Here is a 19,538-nt window from a genome sequence, read left to right on the forward strand (position 1 = left end):
ATTCTCCTGCCTCAGTGCCTGGCTAAGTTTTTGTATTTTTAGTATAGACGGGTTTTCCTCCTGTTAGCCAGAATGGTCCCGAACTCCTGACCTCGTGATCCCCACTCCCCCTGCCTCAGCCTCCCAAAGTGCTGGGATTGTAGGCATGAGCCACCGCACCTGGCCAGGAATGTGGATTCTGAGAAGCTGCAGAGCTGTGAAAAGCAGGAGACCCATGTGCAGTTGTGGTTGGGTGGGGGCGGAGGGTTTTGTCTTTTTTGAGGTTGCACCTCTGGTGCCTGGTGCCTGGGGCCATTTTCTGGTTAGTGTTTTGGTTTTGGCATTCATGGGGTCGCTGGGGTCCGGCTGTAATCTGCATACATGAAGAAAATCTGTGAAGGTCGGGCTCAGTAAAAGAGTTGTTTGCGTTGTCCCCTGGACAAAAGGTTTAGCAACATGACGTTTATTTAGGTCACAATCTTACAATGACTCCAGGTGAGAGTTTCCTACTGGTACAAATAAATGAAGGTTTTGAAGGAAGGAGTTTCCACACTGCCAGGAGGGGACTGGAGGGCACCTTGAGCTCCCAGAGTTGAATTCTTAAGTGTCTCTGTCTCATCACCAGCATCTGATCCACTCTGGGAATCTATTTCTGCAGTTAAAGCCTGGCTTCCAAGCTTGGGAATTTTTTTTTTCCCCCCGAGTCTCGCTCTGTCGCCCAGGCTAGAGTGCAGCGCCGTGATCTCAGTTCACTGCAACCTCCACCTCCCAGGTTCAAGTGATTCTCCTGCCTCAGCCTCCCGAGTTGCTGGGATTACAGGAGACCAATTTTGTATTTTAGTAGAGACAGGGTTTCACCATGTTGGCCAGGCTGGTCTTGAACTCCAGACCTTAAGCAATCCACCCACCTTGGCCTCCCAAAGAGCTGGGATTACAGGCGTTTGGGAATATTTTGAACTTTATGATTGTGGGTTTTCCTTGTGAACTGCGGGTGAAGCAGGCTGCTTGTCTGAGCTAGTTCAAATATTTGCTTTACTTCTCTTATTTCTTTACAGATGATTGCTGTCATAAAAACTCCAGTTTTTCCTATGCATTTAATAATTGTATTTCTTTGTTGGCATTTTAATTTTCTCACCTGAAAATGAATAGACTGGGTACATATGATATGATAAAGCCTTGGTAATGCTGGCAATAGCGTCATCCCAAAACCTGACCCCTGGAGGATATCAAGCCCCCTCTTCTCTCCTGTTTCCACTATGGCCTGGCTGCGTCTCCTGCTGTGAGGCCAGGGAATGGCTCCGCTGGACACGGAGTCTGTCATTCCTTGTGCACACTTGTGACTGACTCCGTGTCTGTGCGGAAGAAGCAGGAAAGGCACCCTAAATGCAGAAAGAAGCCAGAGTCCGCTCTGCAGAGCCTGAAACACTTTTCGCTTAAATGCAAATATCCTCCCCCGCACTGAAGGTTACTGAGGGAGGAAGTCGGGCCTGCGAAGGGCAGTAGCCAAGACCCTGTCAATCTGGTTTTACTCAGCCACATACTGCATTGCTTCTCCTGTCACTCAGTGCCGAGGGGGCAGGACTTAGAGCACCATCCAATCAGGGGTGCTGGGGCGGGGACCTGCAAACCATCCAATCAGGAGCTCTGCAAGAGGGACTGGGGGCAACGTTCAACAACTCCGCGTTGTCTTCCTGTCTCTGGTCCGCGGCGCTTGGGTTCCGTTCTCCCCTTCTCCAGTGGCCCGGGTGGCCCCCACACAGCCTCTGCCGCGCTGGGACCTGCACAGGCTGGAGAGAGCCGTAGGCAGGACCCCAGGACACCCTGGAAGCCGGGAAATGGTGCGTGTGCTGGGCCGGGCGTCTGGAGACTGGGGGAGGGGCTGGTTGGAACCGGCCGGAACCGGCTGTGGAGGCACCCGGGCCTCCCTGCGGCGACTCCAGGGTCTGGGACCCGAGTTCCTCTGGCGCAGCTCGGCCCTCTGTCCCCTCGGCCGCTGGGTGGGGCTGGGTCGTAGCCGGTATCCCGGGCGTCCTGTCCGGACCCTGCGCGACCACTGCGGCCCCAACCCCGGAGCCCTCTCTGGGCAGCTCCGCTCCCGCAGCCCCGCCTCTCCCCAGATAGTGCGGAGACACCCGAGGGTCACAGGTGGAATCCCGCCTCGCCTGTGTGGTTCGTGCGTGGGGGGAGCTGTGTGCTGTGGGGTTCCCAGTCTATCCTTTTTTTTTTTTCCGGAGGAACCGGTCTCCCTCCGAGTCTTCCAAATGTACTGGAAAGAGTCTCAAACCTACGACTCCCGTTTCTTAGCCTAGGTTTTTCTAGGGCTGGGAGTAAATCTCCAAATTTCCGGTTCCTTCCCCGAATTCCCAAAGGTGACCCCTCTTCATATCACAACATTATCAACTGTTTTTTGTTTTGTATTTTAGACACAGTATTTTGGTTGTTCATAGCTTCTTTCACCATCTTCTTTTGAAAGGCTTTGTTTTCTGTTTGTGGACTTTTTTTTTTTTTTTTTTTTTTAGATAGCATCTCTCTGTCGCCAGGCTGGAGTGCAGTGGAAAGACCTCGGCTCACTGCAACCTCCGCCTCCCGGGTTCAAGCAATTCTCCTTCCTCAGCCTCCGGAGTAGCTGGGATAACGGGCATGCACCACCATGCCTGGTATTTTTAGTAGAGACGGGGTTTCACCATGTTGGCCAGGCTGGTCTCAAAACTCCCGGCCTCAGGTGATCTGCCCGCCTCGGCCTCCCAAAGTGCTGGGATTACAGGCATGAGCCACCATGCCCGGCCTCTTGTTTGTGGACTTTTAACTTGAGGGGGAATCGGAGCATAAAAACCTGATACTCTGCGGTAAAAAAATTTTGTGCTTCCCCTCCTTTTATCTTTGCTAAGCCCCAAAGCCTAATCAGAATGTCTTTGGGTGGAGTTTCTCCTTTGGAAACTTTACTTGGTGATGTGGCCCTCTATCTTTTCCTGGTCCTGAGTTTCAGAACTGCCTCGGTCTGACCCAGGATGCTCACAGCTGCCACTTTTGGAGGATCTAGTGATTATCAGCCCCTGGGTCACTCCTCCCAGAGGACAGCCTAAGGTGTAGGGGTGGGGCTTCTTAGGGGAGAGCTGGATACCCTGAGGTGGGAGGAGTCCCCCGGTATCCCTTTCAGCTGAAAAGTTTACCCTTTGGGACACAGCTTTTCTTCCCCAGCCCCAGTTTCCATTCCTTAGGGACGCATTGATGGTTAGCCAATCTTAGGCTGTTATTGAGAGGAAAAGACACAAACGATTCCTGACCTCCGGATTGTTTTAGTCTAGTGAAGGGAGAAAAACTACCCCAAGCGGGAAGGAAAACCCACCCCAGTGAAATGGTACAAGAACTTGAAAGGTGAAATACACTTGGGGCAGAAAGCAGGGCACAATTCATTGTCTTTAAGGAGGGTTGTCACTGAGCACTGCACTCTGAGCCAGGATGGGGCTGGGTAGATGTCCTAGGTGATAGGGTGAACTCACCTGACACTGGATTCAGATAAATGTCTATATTCCAGGTCAGCACTGCCTCTTCCTGGGTTTGTAAACCCTTGAAAAGATTTATTCGCTTATTTGATCCTTTTTTCAATACATGTGCAATGTATTTTATCAGTAGCACTTGAAAGACAAGTTAAAATGTTTACAAAGGGGCAGAAAGTAGATTTGAGGGAAAACAATTATCTAGCCTTACATTCAATTTGTTAAAAAGTCTTATTTATGTATTTTCTTTCCCATAACATGTGTGGTAGGTTTTTGAGGTCTGTTTTCTTCCTTTGGGTGATTTCAGATCAGTCCCAGGATTTAGCGTTGAGAATGCTACTGGGGATGAGAATCTCAGAGAAATAGGGAAATTCAGTCTTCCATTATGGCTAGAGAGAAATGGATACATTTCCACAAGAAAGTATGGTAGGTAAATTGGTGAAATACAGAGATTCACTAACTTCTTTGCAGGGTAGAGATTTTGTAGTAATGTATAACTGTTATGTATCCTTTCATCTGGACTTTGGTGATTAATGCTAAATCCTACCAGATGGGACTTTGAAATATTAAATATTAGTGAATTATATATTAGTAAAGAAATTGTCATGGAAGCAATAATTACGTGTCATGTCTATTGTCTGAAAGGGATAAATACTTGTGCATTTCATGTTTGAGCTATAGCATACAAATGTCTTGCAGTTTCCTTTCCACCTATATATATAAGCAGTGAGTTTGAGTGATTTTGATGGATTCTTCAAACAGGATATTTTTTTTTTTTTTCTAAAAATAAGTGAGTCCAGACACGGTGGCTCACGCCTGTAATCCCAACACTTTGGGAGGCTGAGGTGGGCAGATCACCTGAGGTTGGGAGTTCGAGACCAGCCTGGCCAACATGGAGAAACCCTGTCTCTACTAAAAATATAAAATTAGCCCGGTGTGGTGGTGCATGCCTGTAATCCTAGCTACTTGGGAGGCTGAGGCAGGAGAATCACTTGAACCTGGGAGGCGGAGGCTGTGAGCAGAGATCATACCATTGCACTCCCCCCTGGGCAATGAGAGCAAAAGTTCATCTCAAAAAGAAAAAAAAAGTAAATGAATAGCCTTGTCTGGGGAAGCAGAGGTATGAGGCAAAGTGTGTCTCAGAGTGACTCCAAGCAAAGAGCCTGCAAAGGGAGGTGACTGAAGTCTCAGTTGGTTCTTCCTGGGTAGAAGTTGCAGGTGCCCCAACCTGATCACTCCAACCAGGGGAGGAGTCCTTTATACTGAGAGAATCTACAGACCACGGGAAAGCTGGGGAACCACACGTAGGTGTAGTTGGGAAGGTGATGTTCCGTCTGAGGTTGTAATTGTTATTGTTCAGGTAATGAAAAACCATGGGCTCCCATGATTTGAGAGAGCTGTTTCTAGACATCCTCAAATACAAGAAATCTGGAATTAGGTAAGAAGTGACTTTATTTGAAAGGACTATAACAAAAAGGGGGAAATCAGCAGATGTAAGATCTGCAAGCATCCCAGAGGTTAGTCAGAAAAAGGCTTTTCTGGTGGGAAGTCGTGGCTTATACCTGTAATCCCTGCACTTTAGGAGGCTAAAATAGGAGGATTGCTTGAGGTCAGGAGTTTGAGACTAACCTGGATAACATAGTAAGACCTCCTCCCTACAAAACTAAAAAGAAATTGGGGGGGTGCCTGGGCACAGTGGCTCACGCCTGTAATCCCAGCACTTTGGGAGGCCGAGACAGGTGGATCACAAGGTCAAGAGATCGAGACCATCTGGTCAAGATGGTGAAACCCTGCCTCTACTCAAAATACAAAAAAAATTAGCTTGGCATGGTGGCGCGTGCCTGTAATCCCAGCTACTCAGGAGGCTGAGGCAGGAGAATTGCCTGAACCCAGGAGGCGGAGGTTGTAGTGAGCCGAGATCGCGCCATTGCACTCCAGCCTGGGTAAAAAGCGAAAACTCCGTCTCAAAACAAAAAAAAAACAAAAAAAAAACAAAGAAATTAGCTAGGGTTGGTGGTGCACACCTGTAGTCCCAGCAGAGGCTGAGGTGGGAGGATCCCTTTAGCCCAGGAGGTCAAGGCTCCAGTAAGCTGTGATTGTGCCACTGTACTCTAGCCTGGATGACAGAGCAGGACTTTCTCCCCTTCTCTCCCCCTAAAGTTTTTCATTCATAGGGAGGAACAAATAAGATTAGGAATAGGGGGAAGGGCAGAGTGGAAAGTGCAAAATAGGATCCTGAATTAGAGAATGTTTCATCCTGAGGTTAGCCTGTTCTTAGGATGGTTCATAAAGGAGGGGTTGGGTGTGTGCTTCCTTAGGCTGTTTAGCGTGGGTCAAAGTTCACGGACCTGAAAGAGGGAGAGAAACTTAACCAAAAGTTTGATTTACAGATATTTTGTTTTGACTGATCAGTGAAGACAAAACTGTCCAGCCAATTGTTTGTGAAGTAAACAGTGGAAATTTGGAGAGTCTGTCTGGCTTTCTTATAGGTAAAGTAAGGGACATCTTAATTAGTAACAGGAAGGGTGTTTCTTTTTTTTCCCCCCAGTAGCCTGCTTCTCTAGAACACCAAGGGTGGTGGTGGTGGAGAGTGCTTTAATCATAGGTATTCTGTGGGATTATAGAGCTTGGGTAAAATTTTACATTGTCATCAGTTTGGTTTTGTATCCATCGAGTTGGTTTAGCCAGAGTGTGATTTGTGCAAATGTCTGTGAGGGTCAGACTTAATGAAAGACACCTTTGGTTTCTTTCTACTGGAGGAAAGGTTTGTGAATTTAAGAGTTTATTTGCTCTGTGGTATAATACGTATATTTAGTGTTGTCTGCAGTTCCTGGCACAGGGATCCTAAAACCCTTGGAATTTCCCAAGTGATAGGTGGAGTGTGTTTTGTTATTCACAACAAGCCCCTTTCAGACCATAGCTGAGTTTCAAGCTAATGAGGTGACTCTGGAACTCTTAGATACTTCCAGAGTGGAGACTAGTGACCAGAAGCACCGAACCTGTGACTAGAAGATTGTCACTTTAAGCTCCAGCCCCCAACCTCAGGAAAGAGCAGAGGCTGGAGACTGAGTTGTAAAAATTTTTGAGCGAAGACATTGAGAGAGTACTTTCAGGTGGATGAGGACATTGATGTGCTGGAAGGGTGGTGCACCCCAAGATGTGGAGCATTTCCTATCCACTCCCCTTTCTTTCTTTTTTTTTTTTTTTTTGAGACAGAGTTTTGCTCTTGTTACCCAGGCTGGAGTGCAATGGCGCAATCTCGGCTCACCGCAACCTCCGCCTCCTGGGTTCAGGCAATTCTCCTGCCTCAGCCTCCTGAGTAGCTGGAATTACATGCACGTGCCACCATGCCCAGCTAATTTTTTGTATTTTTAGTAGAGACGGGGTTTCACTATGTTGACCGGGATGGTCTCGATCTCTTGACCTCGTGATCCACCCGCCTCGGCCTCCCAAAGTGCTGGGATTACAGGCTTGAGCCACTGCGCCCGGCCTTTTTTTTTTTTTTTAGAGACAGAGTTTCGCTCTTGTTACACAGGCTGGAGTGCAGCGGCGCGATCTTGGTTCACTACAACCTCCGCTTCCTGGGTTCAGGCAATTCTCCTGCCTCAGCCTCCTGAGTAGCTGGGATTACAGGCACACGCCACCACGCCCAGCTAATTTTTTGTATTTTTTGTAGAGACGGGGTTTCACCGTGTTGACCAGGATGGTCTCCATCTCTTGACCTTGTGATCCACCCGCCTCGGCCTCCCAAAGTGCTGGGATTACAGGCGTGAGCCACCGCGCCCGGCCCTCCACTCCCCTTTCCTTGCCACTTAACATCTCTTACTTGCCTGTTCCAGAGTTGTACTTAAGTAAAATGTTTTGCTGAGTCCTTTGAATAGTTTTAGCAAATTACTGAACCCAAGGAGGAGATTACGGGAGCTCATGATTTATACACAGTTGTTCAGAAGTGTGGGTGGCCCTGTGGCTTGTGACTGGCATGTGAACTGGCATGTGGTGAGACTGAGCCCTGATATTGTATAGTCTCTGCCAATTCTCAGGGGCATCAGAGCTGAATTGTTAGATACCTCACTAGTGTTGGAGAACTGGTCGGTGTTTGCACGTTTGGTGTCACAGAAAAAACACCAGATGTCAGCATCTTAAACTGACTCCAGGTAAACATGTGGTCAGTGGTGATAATTGAGACAATGATTCCACATCATGAGAAGAGGTGAGTAGGATGTGTGGAGCTCCTGGAATGTCTCCCTCACTCGTTTCTTAGGAGTGGGCCACATCTTCACAGAGTGGTCCCCAGGCTTGTTCAGCCTTCCGAATGTGGGTTTCCTTGTGAACTGTGGGTGAAGCAGGCTGGTTGGTCATAGACCCCAGAGAGAAAGGATAGTTCTCCTTACAGGCCAACAGGAAGAGGGTGGCTGTTTAGGACCTGACATGCACACCTCACTAGGGGAGCAAGAGAGAGGAATCTGTGGACAGACACCTTTATTGGAGACTCCTGTGGGAGTTGCAGTTGGTGAGTTTAGAGTCAGCAGATGGCTCTAAATTCCGTGGAGTCACATGATGACTGGAGGTGGTCCTGCAGCCTATCTGTGCATTCCTTGTGTGGGGTCAGTTGGATGATTTCCAGCAGTTTGTATCTAGCTGTCTGATGGGGAGGTGGTCAATGGGGGGCAGCTGTGTAAGGCAGATAACTGGAGTGACCACATGGAGGAAATGGAGGAGGCATAGAAATGGAAACTGTATTAAGGGTGACTATGCCCCACTTCTGATATGGAAAAGTTAAAGCCATATTCAAAGTGGCCTCTGAGGTAAAATAAAATGATAAGAATTCACTACAATAGACAGCTCTACACTGAAATCACAACGTTAGTGGGGATGATGGGCAGAAGATGAATTATTCTCCTGGAGATAACCATTATCCCTGCCCCTGTTGTTTAATTGTCCATCGTTTCTGTCCCTGACTGACCATACCTGCTCTGTCATAGATTCACATATCTTACATAGATGCCCTGGTTTCAGAATTTGCTATATTTCTTTGGTCTGTGTCTCTGCTACTGCCTTAATGTCCTAATTATTTCATATCCCTAATGTATGGTTGAGAAAATGCCAGGCTGTCTTAGTCACCTGGGGATGCTGTAATACACTGCCATGGGCTGGGTGACTTAACACACATTTATTTTTCACAGTTCTGGAGGCTGGGAAGTCCAAGTTCAGGGTACTGGTGGATGTAAGGGCCTGCTTTGTGGTTTTCAGATTATCATCTCTCATTGTATCGGGGAAGCAAGCTGTCTCCTGTCATTTCTTCTAAGGGTACTAATTCCATTTATGACGGTGCCACCCTCCTGATCTCTAACCCCAGTTACCTCCCAAAGATGCCACCTCCTAATACAATGACATTAGGAGTTAGAATTTCAGTATGTGAATTTTGGGAGGGACGTACAGATTCAGGCTATAACACTGACAGTGTACTGTACAAAATCTTTGCTGTTTTTAGATATTTGAGTTCTATTTTTTTTTGAAATGGAGTCTTGCTCTGTTGCCCAGGCTGGAGCGCAATGGTGCAATCTCCACTCACCACACCTCTGCCTCCTGGTTCATGTAATTCTCCTTCCTTAGCCTCCTGAGTAGCTGGGACTACAGGTGTACACCACCATACCTGGCTAACTTTTGAATTTTTGGTAGAGATGGGATTTCACTTTGTTGGCCAGGCTGGTCGTGGTCCACCTGCTTCAGCCTCTCAAAATGCTGGGATTACAGGCATGAGCCACTGTTCCTGGCCAGATTTATTTTTTTATAGAGACAGGATCTCACTATGTTGCCCGGGCTGGTCTTGAACTCCTGGGCATCAAGCATTCCTCTTGTCTCTGCCTCCTAAAGTGTTAGGATTACAGGTGTGAGCCACTTCACCCAGCTAATATTATTTTATATTTATATTTTAACAGTGTAAAATGTATATTCATATGTTAAATGTATTATACAATCATTTTATATTTTAACATGATTATTTTTAATTCTATTTTAAAATATCTATTGAGACTTAGTTGACTTTCACCATTACTATTCAACATAGTACTGGCTGTTCTAGCCAGAGTAATTAGACTAGAAAAAGAAGGACATCAAAATTGAACAGGAAGAAGAAAATTTTTTCCTGTACACAGATTATATGATCTTACATGTAGAAAATCCAAGAGATTCTCCCCCCGCAGACACACTTATAAGTAATAAGTGAATTAAGCAAACTGGCAGGAAGGAAACTCAACCTGCCAAAATGTTACTTTTTTTCGGAGATGGAGTTTCACTCTTGTTGTCCAGGCTGGAGTGCAGTGGCACAGTCTCGGCTCACTGCAGCCTCTGCCTCCTGGATTCAAGTGATTCTCTTGTGTCAACCTCCCAAGTAGCTGGAATTATAGTCATGTGCCACCACACCCTGCTAATTTTGTATTTTTAGTAGTGTCAGGGTTTTACCATGTTGCTCAGGCTGGTCTTGATCTCCTGACCTCAGGTGATCCACCCATCTTAGCTTCCCAAAGTGCTGGGATTACAGGTGTGAGCCACTGGCCACAATCTGCTATTTCATTTTGATACTTTGTCACAGAAAAACCCAGAATGGATAGTAAGAAAACATTTTCTTCCATGTACTTTAAATCATCTTTAGCTCACTTATAATACCTAATACAACATAAATGCTAGGTAAGTAGTTGTTATATTGCGTTGTTTAGGGAATAATTAGAAGAAGAAAAGTTTATACATGTTTAGTATGTACCTAACTATCATAGACCTAACTACATAGTATGTGATCAGAGGTTGGTTGAATCTGAGGATCCAGAAACCCTGAGTATGGAGGGCTGACTGTAATACATCATTGGATGATAAACAAAATATATACTATCCATACAGTGGAATATAATTCTACCACAAAAGCAAAGTGGCAGTGCATGCCGCAACATGGATGTGACTTGAGAAACCTATAAAGCAGCCAGTTATGGCCGGGTGTGGTGGCTCAAACCTGTAATCCCAGCACTTTGGAAGGCCAAGGCAGGTGGATCAGAAGGTTGGGAGTTCGAGACCAATCTGGCCAATATGGTGAAACCTTGTCTATACTAAAAATACAATAATTAGGCTTGGTGGCGGGTGCCTGTAGTCCTAGCTACTCGGGAGGGTGAGGCAGGAGAATCGCCCGAACCCAGGAGGTGGATGTTGCAGCGAGCCGAGATCGCGCCACTGTACTGCCTAGGTGACAGAAGGAGACTCTGTCTTTTTTTTTCCCCACAGAGACAGGGTTTGACCGCATTGGTCAGGCTGGTCTCAAACTCCTGACCTCAGGTGTGATCCACCTGCCTTGGCCTCCCAAAGCGCTGGGATTACAGGCATGATCCACTGCGCCCGGCTTAGACTCTGTCTTAAAAAAAAAAAAAAAAAAGGAGGAAAAAAGAAGTCAGTATACCACATGACATTATTCTGATTATATGAAAGTCTGTAATGGAAAATCTATCTACAGAGACCTAAAAGATTTCTGGTTATCAAGGGCTAGGGATTGGTGGAGGAAGAATGGGAGGATAGGAGATTGACAGGTAAAAGGTACATGGCCTTATTTTTGAGGTGATGAAAATTGACTGTGATCTTGATTGCATGTATCTCTGAATATACTAAAAACCATCTGTTAAAAGTATTAGGAGTTTCCAGGTTCATTTCAAATCGTATAATCTATTACTGTTTTTCTTATATTTACCAGTGAGAATAAGACTTCAAGGCTGGATGTGATGGCTCACGCCTGTAATCCAACACTATGGGAGGCCAAGGCAGGAAGATCGCTTGAGCCCGTGTGTTCAAGACTAGCCTGGGCAACATGGCAAGACCCCGTCTCTACAAAACAAACACACAAATAAGTCAATAACAGGGCGTTGTGGCTTGCACCTGTAGTCCCAGCTACTCCAGAGGCTGAGGTGGGAGGATCCACTTGAGCCTAGGTGTTCCAATCTGCAGTGAGTTATGATTGCACCACTGTACAATCATAGCTTAATCAGTGTTGCTTGGGTGACAGAGCCAGTCCCTGACTCTTAAAAAAACAAAAAAAAACAGTTTCCTTAGAGGTATTATGTTGTTACATATTTCAGAGTGCTCCAGGGACACATGTAAAGACTCATGTGAAAGAAGTACCCTTCTGGTGTGAAGTGTACACTTGACAGTTTCAATTTTAGATGACTCCCTGTCAGCATAGCCTGGTCTACTCTAGTCCTCTTGCTCCAGCCACCCCCAGATAACCAGTTTTGATCCCTTTTTGTGCATCCTGTCACTGTTGACATAAAAACAAGCAACTGGGAATGTTTATTTTTCTTTCCTGCCTTTCTTACAGTAGTGAGTAGTCAGACTCCAGTGCCTAACGTTTGTCTGCCAAGAGCTAAAACCTCACCCTCCCCTTCTCCCCTTCTGCCCATGCGGGGACCAGCTTTCAAGGAAGCCTGGTGTTCCGTCTTCTGGTGTCTGTCCATGGAACTCTCATCCAGCCCCAACCCCAGCATAATAAATGCCCCAGCCAGGCAGCTTCCCCAGGCTCTCTCAAGCCGTATCATACCTGCTTGGTGGCCTTTCCCTGTTCTCCCCAGAGACCTCAATCACATGAGAGTAATAAGCTTTTTTATGCCCTTTCAGCCTTCGTGAGACACTCCATCACTGTAAGCATCAGAACCACATCTCTGCAATTGGTGCTGTGAACAAGATGTCTGTACATTAACCACCATGTAGAGGGGTCTGCCTTTGCTTGCTCCTCTGTCTGCTGCCTGATACTGGGCATGCACTTGAGCTGCTGCTTCCCGGGGAACTCCTGCTTTGAGCTGTCCTGCTCTGTATTTGTTGTGTTGCTGAGACCCAGCAAATCTGGGTCTATAATCAGCCCGAGTTGATAGTTTGATAATTCCTTGACATTTGGAAGGGTGTATGGGATTAGAGCCCTCCTTAAAGTGGTCCTGGGTTGTGTGTCTTGATCTGGACCTGTGTCTTTTAGAATGAAGCTATGTGTACTTTTGTATTCTGGTCCCTTCTACAGGGTGCTGAGGGGAAGACTCTATCTGAAAGAATAGTTATTATTTTAATTAAAAAATTATTTTTGGAAACCAGGCCTCACTCTGTTGCCCAGGCTGCAGTGCAGTGGCACCATCATAGCTCACTGTAACCCAGAACTTCTGGGCTCATGCAGTCCTGCCTTGGCTTCCCAAAGTGTTGGGATTATAGGCGTGAACTACTGCACATGGGAGAGGAGTCATTTTAAAAGAATACAAAGAAGAGAAGGGGAAAGGCAGCCGTTAGATGGTAGGCTGAGTTCATACTATAATACTAGAGGGCTGCAGGACCCCTAAGTGCTGCTGCCACTCCCTGTGCCTCTGTCACCACAAGGATCCTCGATGAGTCCATACTGTAATATCAGAGGGTCACCAGAACCCCTGAGTGCTGCTGCCACTGCCTGTGCCTCTGTCACCACAGGGATCCTGGCTGAGTCCATACTGTAATATCAGAGGGTCACCGGGACCCCTGAGTGCTGCTGCTGCTACTGCCTTTTTCTCTGTCACCACAAGGATCCTGGCTAAGTCCATACTATGACATCAGAGGGCCACAGGACCCCTAAGTGCTGCTGCCGCTGCCTGTACCTCTGTCACAAGGATCCTGGCTAAGTCCATACTGTAGTATCACAGGGCCACAGGACCCCTAAAGTGCTGCTGCCGCTACTGCCTGTGTCTCTGTCACCACAAGGACCCTGGCTGAATTCATACTGTAATATCAGAGGGCCACCAGGACTCCAAAGTACTGCTGCCGCCACTGCCTGCTCCTCTGTCACCACAAGGATGTTCACTCTTTTGATATTATAGGGGACAACATCCACACACACCCTATTGCACAGGAGAGGGAGTAGTTCAAACTGAAGCTAATCCTGGAGTCCTTTAAACCTTGTAAAACCATTTCTGCCCTGGAGGAGGCCCATGATCTTGAGGATACAGATGTAAGGCTGGGGGCGGGGGAGGGGGAATGTGCAAATACTAGGGTAGATGGGACAGTCCCTTTCCCCGTCCCTCATGTATATCTAGAGACAGACAAAACCAATGACCAATGGAGGAAACAAAGGGAAAAAAGTACTGAAACAGAGGTTCACAATTTTACCCAATTGGAAATCCAAATACATGAAAAGATGTACATAGCAGAAAAGATGAAAGGGAACTGCATGGTACTGTGCCTCCCTCCCTCAAGAACGTAGGTTCTGTTTTTTGTTTGTTTTGAAACAGAGTGTCGCTGTGTGCCCAGGCTGGAGTCCAATGGCTTGATCTCGGCTCACTGCAACCTCTACCTCCCAGGTTCAAGGAATCCTCCTGTCTCAGCCTCCTGAGTAGGTGGGTCTGTATAATTTTTGTATTTTTAGTAGAGAGGAGGTTTCACCATGTTGGCCAGGCTGGTCTCGAACTCCTGACCTCAAGTGATCTGCTTGTCCCAGCTTCCCAAAGTGCTGATATTATAGATGTGAACTATCACACCTGGCCCACAAGGTAGGTTCTAAATTAATACCTGCTGTAATGTGCTAATTAACAATCCTTCATGCTATTAACATAAAGCACATATTAAACTTATACCTGGTGATCCCACTAAATTTAAGCAAGGTAAACCCTGTAATCTGAGTTATGAATATATAATAGAGGATAAATAGGTATGCCTTGTCTTTAACCATCAGAATTACTGCCTTGTTTCAATTAACCATGGTCAAAGCACCCATTGTCCTAAGATATCCTATACTGAGCAGGGTTACTCTAAAAATGATAAAAAATAAAGTTGTTGAATCTTACAAAGTGGCTTGGCAAGACAGAATTTCATGGACCTTTATCCCCAGTTAAATTTGTTACTATGGCCCAGTATAAATTAGAGGATTGAAAAGCATCATTAGAATAACTAAGTGAATAGCAGTAGGGAGTTTGCATGGATGGCATAACCACATGTGTACCTGGGGAAGCCAATGAAGGGTTGATGCTTTTTATCCTTAATTGGGAAGTCTGTGATAAGCAGATCCAGGGGTTAGCCTGTCTGACCAAACATCAAGCAGTCATCTTAACACCAGCCAAAAATGGGCTGTATACACACAGGGTTTACAGACCTTTTTTGGAGACACTTTGTTGCCAGGCTGGAATGCAGTGTCATTATCACAGCTCACTGCAACTTCCACTTCCCAGTTTCAAGTGATTCTCCTGCCTCAGCCTCCTGAGTAGCTGGGATTACAGGCGCGTACCACCACACCCAGCTAATTTTTGTATTTTTAGTAGAGATGGGGTTTCACTATGTTGGTCAGGTTGGTCTTGATTTCTTGACCTCGTGATCTGCCCATCTTGGCCTCCCAAAGTGCTGGGATTACAGGTGTAAGCCACTACTCCTGGCCAGTTTACAGACTCTTTAGTGGTTGTGTGAGACTTTCCTGTTTGTCGTAAGATACCTGAGTCTCTCTCTCTTTTTCTTTTTTTTCCTTTTTGTGGAGAACGGGGTATCGCTGTATTGCCCAGGCAGGTTTCAAACTCCTGGGCTCAAGCTATCTCCACTCTACCTCCCTAAGAGCTGTGATTACAGGCATGAGCCACAGCATCTGGTTTATCTCTTATGCCAGATACCCAAAATAGAAATCAAGGTAATACATGTCTTTTTTTTTTTTTTTTTCTTTTTTGAGGCAGAGTTTCACTCGTTACCTTGGCTGGAGTGCAACAGTGCAATCTCACCTCACTGCAGTCTCTGCCTCCTGGGTTCAAATGACTTTCCTGCCTTAGCCTCCCAAGTAGCTGGGATTACAGGCATGTGCTGCCACACCTGGCTAATTTTGTATTTTTGGTAGAGACAGGGTTTTACCATGTTGGTCAGGCTGGTCTCAAACTCCTGACCTCCGGTGATCTGCCTGCCTTGGCCTCCCAAAATGCTGGGATTACAGGCCACCACTCCCGGCCAACACATGCCTTATACGAAGTCCACAATTCAATGATACTCATACATGTTTAAGTTCTAGACAGTAACCAAGTAACCAAGGTCCTAATTTCACTTCTCAGAATATGCAGTGCTGGACTCCTGAACAAGGCATTGGATGGAACTTTCTCCTCACTTCCCAGTCTCAGGCTGAAGACCTTATTCATCACTCTGATGGCTTACTAAAATAAGTTCAAATCAGTTGCATGAAAGATGATATGGGTCTGGCATGGAGGCTCACACCTGCTTTGTCAGCACTTTGGGAGGCCAAGGTACGCAGATTGCCTGAGCCCAAGAGTTTCAGAGCAGCCTGGGCAACATGACAAAGTCCTGTCTCTATAAAAAACACGAAAATTTGCCAGGCATGGTGGTGTACACCTGTAGTCCCAGCTCCTTGGGAGGCTGAGGTGGAAGAATCACTTGATCCTGGGAGGTGGAGGCTGCAGTGAGCAGTGATGACACCAGTGCACTCCAATCTGGTTGACAGAATGAGACCCTGTCGGAAAGAAAGAAAAAATGACATGGTCCAGTGATGAGTTACTTTCCAGGGGTGGACTGCCATGAGTCTGTCTTTATTTTAACTTTTTGTAACAGATTTTTTTCAGAACAGTGTTTTGTTTTGTTTTGTTTTTATATAGCGACAGGGTTTCACCATATTGGCCAGGATTGTCTTGATCCCTTGATCTCATGATCTGCCTGCCTCAGCCTCCCAAAGTGCTGGGAGTACAGGTGTGAGCCACCATACTTTTTTTTTTTTTTTAAACATAATTATTGATTTCTTACAATCAAATACTGCCAACTAGCATTACTCCCACTCTTGCATCATTAAAAACAGATGGTGTTTCCTCCTTGGTATTTTCTTTTTCTTTTTTTTTTTTGAGATGGAGTTTCGCTCTTGTTACCCAGGCTGGAGTGCAGTGGTGCAATCTTGGCTCACCGCAACCTCCGCCTCCTGGGTTCAAGCAATTCTCCTGCCTCAGCCTCCCGAGTAGCAGGGACTACAGGTGTGCGCCACCATGCCCAGCTAATTTTGTGTTTTTAGTAGAGATGGGGTTTCACCATGTTGACCAGGATGGTCTCCATCTCTTGACCTCGTGATCCACCCATCTCGGCCTCCCAAAGTGCTGGTATTACAGGCATGAGCCACCGTGCCCAGCCCCTCCTTGGTATTTTCAAATGATGCAGTATACAATAAACAAAGAACTTAAAACACACCCTGATTAATTATGTAAACTGGTAATTTGTTTTAAAAAAGCCTAATAATTTGATTCCTTTCTTCATAAAATGGAAATTTAAATATTTCTCCTGATAGTCTTGAGGTTATCATTATGAGTAGTGCAAAGTGTGGCACATATAGTTTCATCTAGAAGGGTGTGTATCTTACCACACCTTATTTAAACAAAATGTGCATTAACAAAACGCACACAATGTGTGGTAGAATGCTTGTTTCAAATAGAAGGCAGCCCCTTGGGCCACCATATTATTTAGGTTTTGCATTATCATTTATGGCATTATAGGTTAATTACGCATAACATACTTTTAAACATTTTAACCCTGAAGATAAGAAAAGTAATTGTTGCTGGGCGCGGTGGCTCAAGCCTGTAATCCCAGCACTTTGGGAGGCCGAGACGGGTGGATCATGAGGTCAAGAGATCGAGACCATCCTGGTCAACATGGTGAAACCCCGTCTCTACTAAAAATACAAAAAATTAGCTGGGCGTGGTGGCACGTGCCTGTAATCCCAGCTACTCAGGAAGCTGAGGCAGGAGAATCGCCTGAACCCAGGAGGCGGAGGTTGCGGTGAGCCGAGATCGCGCCATTGCATTCCATCCTGGGTAACAAAAGCGAAACTCCATCTCAAAAAAAAAAATAAAAAGTGTTGCTTGAAAAAAATTATTCCAGGTAGCCATTTGGTTTGTATCAGCAGAAGGTGAACCCTCCATGAGTTTAGTGTCTGGCAAGTCGGAATCATTAGCATAAGTCAGTGAATCAGATACGAGACACATTTGACAGTGACTGTTTCCCAAGTACTGGCAATGCCTCTTCTCTCCCAGTCTGCCAGATGACGAAGCATTTCCGGGATGACACTTCTATGTGGTTTTTCCCTTTTCTTTTTTTTTTTTTTTTTTTTTTTTTTTTTGCTGGATTAACTATTACTGTATTTTTCCTCTTCTCCCCTCCTCTTCTGTGACCTTCCATTTCAATTATTCATAAATCCTTTCCGAATATCCTCAGAGAGCTCCATAAGGGGAAGCTCTGGAGATGGAAAATCTAAGGGAGGAAGATTGGGGATTGGAATGTCCTTGGCTTTCCCGGTATTTGTTGCAAACTTCTGCCAGGTTGAGGAGGCTGTAGCAGTTTCTGAATGTGGTAGCAAGCTCCATTAACTCTGATGTTTCTACAAAATCGGCATCTACATCCAGCTTCTCTTCTATTGGACCTTTTAGAAGTCTGGCCATTTCAGCCTTTGGTTGTTTATTTTCTTTCCTTAATCTTTCATTCTCAGCCGCGAGGAATTCCACATGCCTATTCAAATCTGCAGTTTTGGTTGCCTGCTCCTCTATAATTGTTTTATCATCTTTTGGGGCTCTGCTTCCCATACATGGCTCCACTGTCTCACTCTTGCTGAAGTAAATACAGTAGTGTGTCTGGATCCTTGTCAAAGATCCCTTGAATCTCAGGCAGGCGTTTCTCTGTGGAAGGGCTATACTTCTGAGAAAGGGGACTCTGGCCCTCTGCATCCTCTGCAGAGGGTTTGTGAGATGCCTGAAGATGGGCAGCTACATCCGCCTGTGTTCTGCTGGGCTTTCAATCTTCACGCTGGGCCCTTTTCCATCTCTCTTGGATGAGGAGGAGCTGTTTCATGTGGCTATCCCTTTGCAATTCCAGTGAAAGATGAGCCTGCTCAGATTGTGTCAGCTTCATGGCTTCAGAAAGATAATGTGGCAGCCTTTTTGTGACAAGAAATAACCTCTTCGTATTTGCCTGCAGTTAATAAAGGGTCTGCTCCTTTGCTCTGTTGATGAGCCAGGTTGAGGGGTCTTTTCATTACTTCCATAGACCCCGGGGCAAGCGTTGGCCTTAGGAAGGGAAGCAGTGGCGCTGAGGGACGTGGAGGGGACTGCAAGGGACCGCGACGCAGCGGGAGACCGCTGCCCCTCTCTGCGCCCCAAGAGCCAGTGGTGGGTGCAAAAAGGGCAACAACCTCACCACTTCCTCCTCCGGCGCTGCGCGGCGGGCCCGCCCCCTGTGCCACCGCGGCCTTTTTTTTTTTTTTTTTTTTTTTAAAGAGAGAAGAGTTTTACGTTTACAGAAAAATTGATAATTAAGTAGATCGTTACTTAATGATCACCCCTCTTTACAATTTGCCTTATTTTTTATATACTGTATTACTGTGGTACATTTGTTACAATTGAGGAACCAATATTGTTGCATTAATGTTCACATTTTAGAGTTAACTCTATTGTGTTTTTATTGGACTTTGATGATTTATTTTGTTTTTGTTTTTGAGGCGGAGTTTTGCTTTTGTTACCCAGGCTGAAGTGCAATTTCCAGATCTGGCTCACCGCAACTCCGCCTCCTGGGTTGAAGCCATTCTCTTGCCTCAGTCTCCTGAGTAGCTGGGATTACAGGCATGCACCACTCTGCCCGGCTAATTTTTGTATTTTTAGTAGAGATGGGGGTTTCGCCATATTGGCCAGCCTGGTCTTGAACTCCTGACCTCGTGATCCACCCACCTCGGCTTCCCAAGTGTTGGGATTACAGGTGTGAGCCACCGTGCTTGGTAATGACAAGTGTCTGTTATTTCTGTTAGGGTAGTTTTACTATCCTAAAAATCACCTATAGTCCATATATTCATTCATCCCTCCTTTCCAACCTGAAATCCCTTAAAACCAAAAACTTTTTAATGTCCCATAGTTTTGTCTTTTGCAGAATATCTTATAGTTGGTAACACATTGTATATGGCCTTTTTAGATTGGGTTCTATCCCTTAGTAATGTACTTTTGTTTTTTTAATTTTGAGCGGAGTCTCACTCTTGCTCAGGCTGGAGTGCAGTGGTGCTATCTCAGCCCACTGTAACCTCTGCCT

The 19,538-nt window shown here is 46.0% G+C and overlaps 1 protein-coding gene and 1 pseudogene across 1 annotated transcript in view; one reads left to right on the forward strand and one right to left on the reverse strand.

Annotated features, from left to right (window-relative positions):
* Nucleotides 1-1,664: 1,664 nt before the first annotated feature.
* The window catches only part of ZNF564 (zinc finger protein 564), a 30,039-nt gene continuing 12,165 nt past the window's right edge, over nt 1,665-19,538 (forward strand). Inside the window, exon 1 of the mRNA XM_003941749.4 lies at nt 1,665-1,817. Within this exon, the coding sequence (XP_003941798.3) occupies nt 1,815-1,817 (3 nt within the window). The 5' untranslated portion in view covers nt 1,665-1,814. The remainder of the gene's footprint in view (nt 1,818-19,538) is intronic.
* On the reverse strand, nt 17,548-18,536 carry LOC104649898 (nuclear receptor-binding factor 2 pseudogene; annotated as a pseudogene).

This window comes from Saimiri boliviensis, chromosome 14, assembly GCF_048565385.1.
Source record: "Saimiri boliviensis isolate mSaiBol1 chromosome 14, mSaiBol1.pri, whole genome shotgun sequence".
Classification (NCBI taxonomy): domain Eukaryota; kingdom Metazoa; phylum Chordata; class Mammalia; order Primates; family Cebidae; genus Saimiri; species Saimiri boliviensis.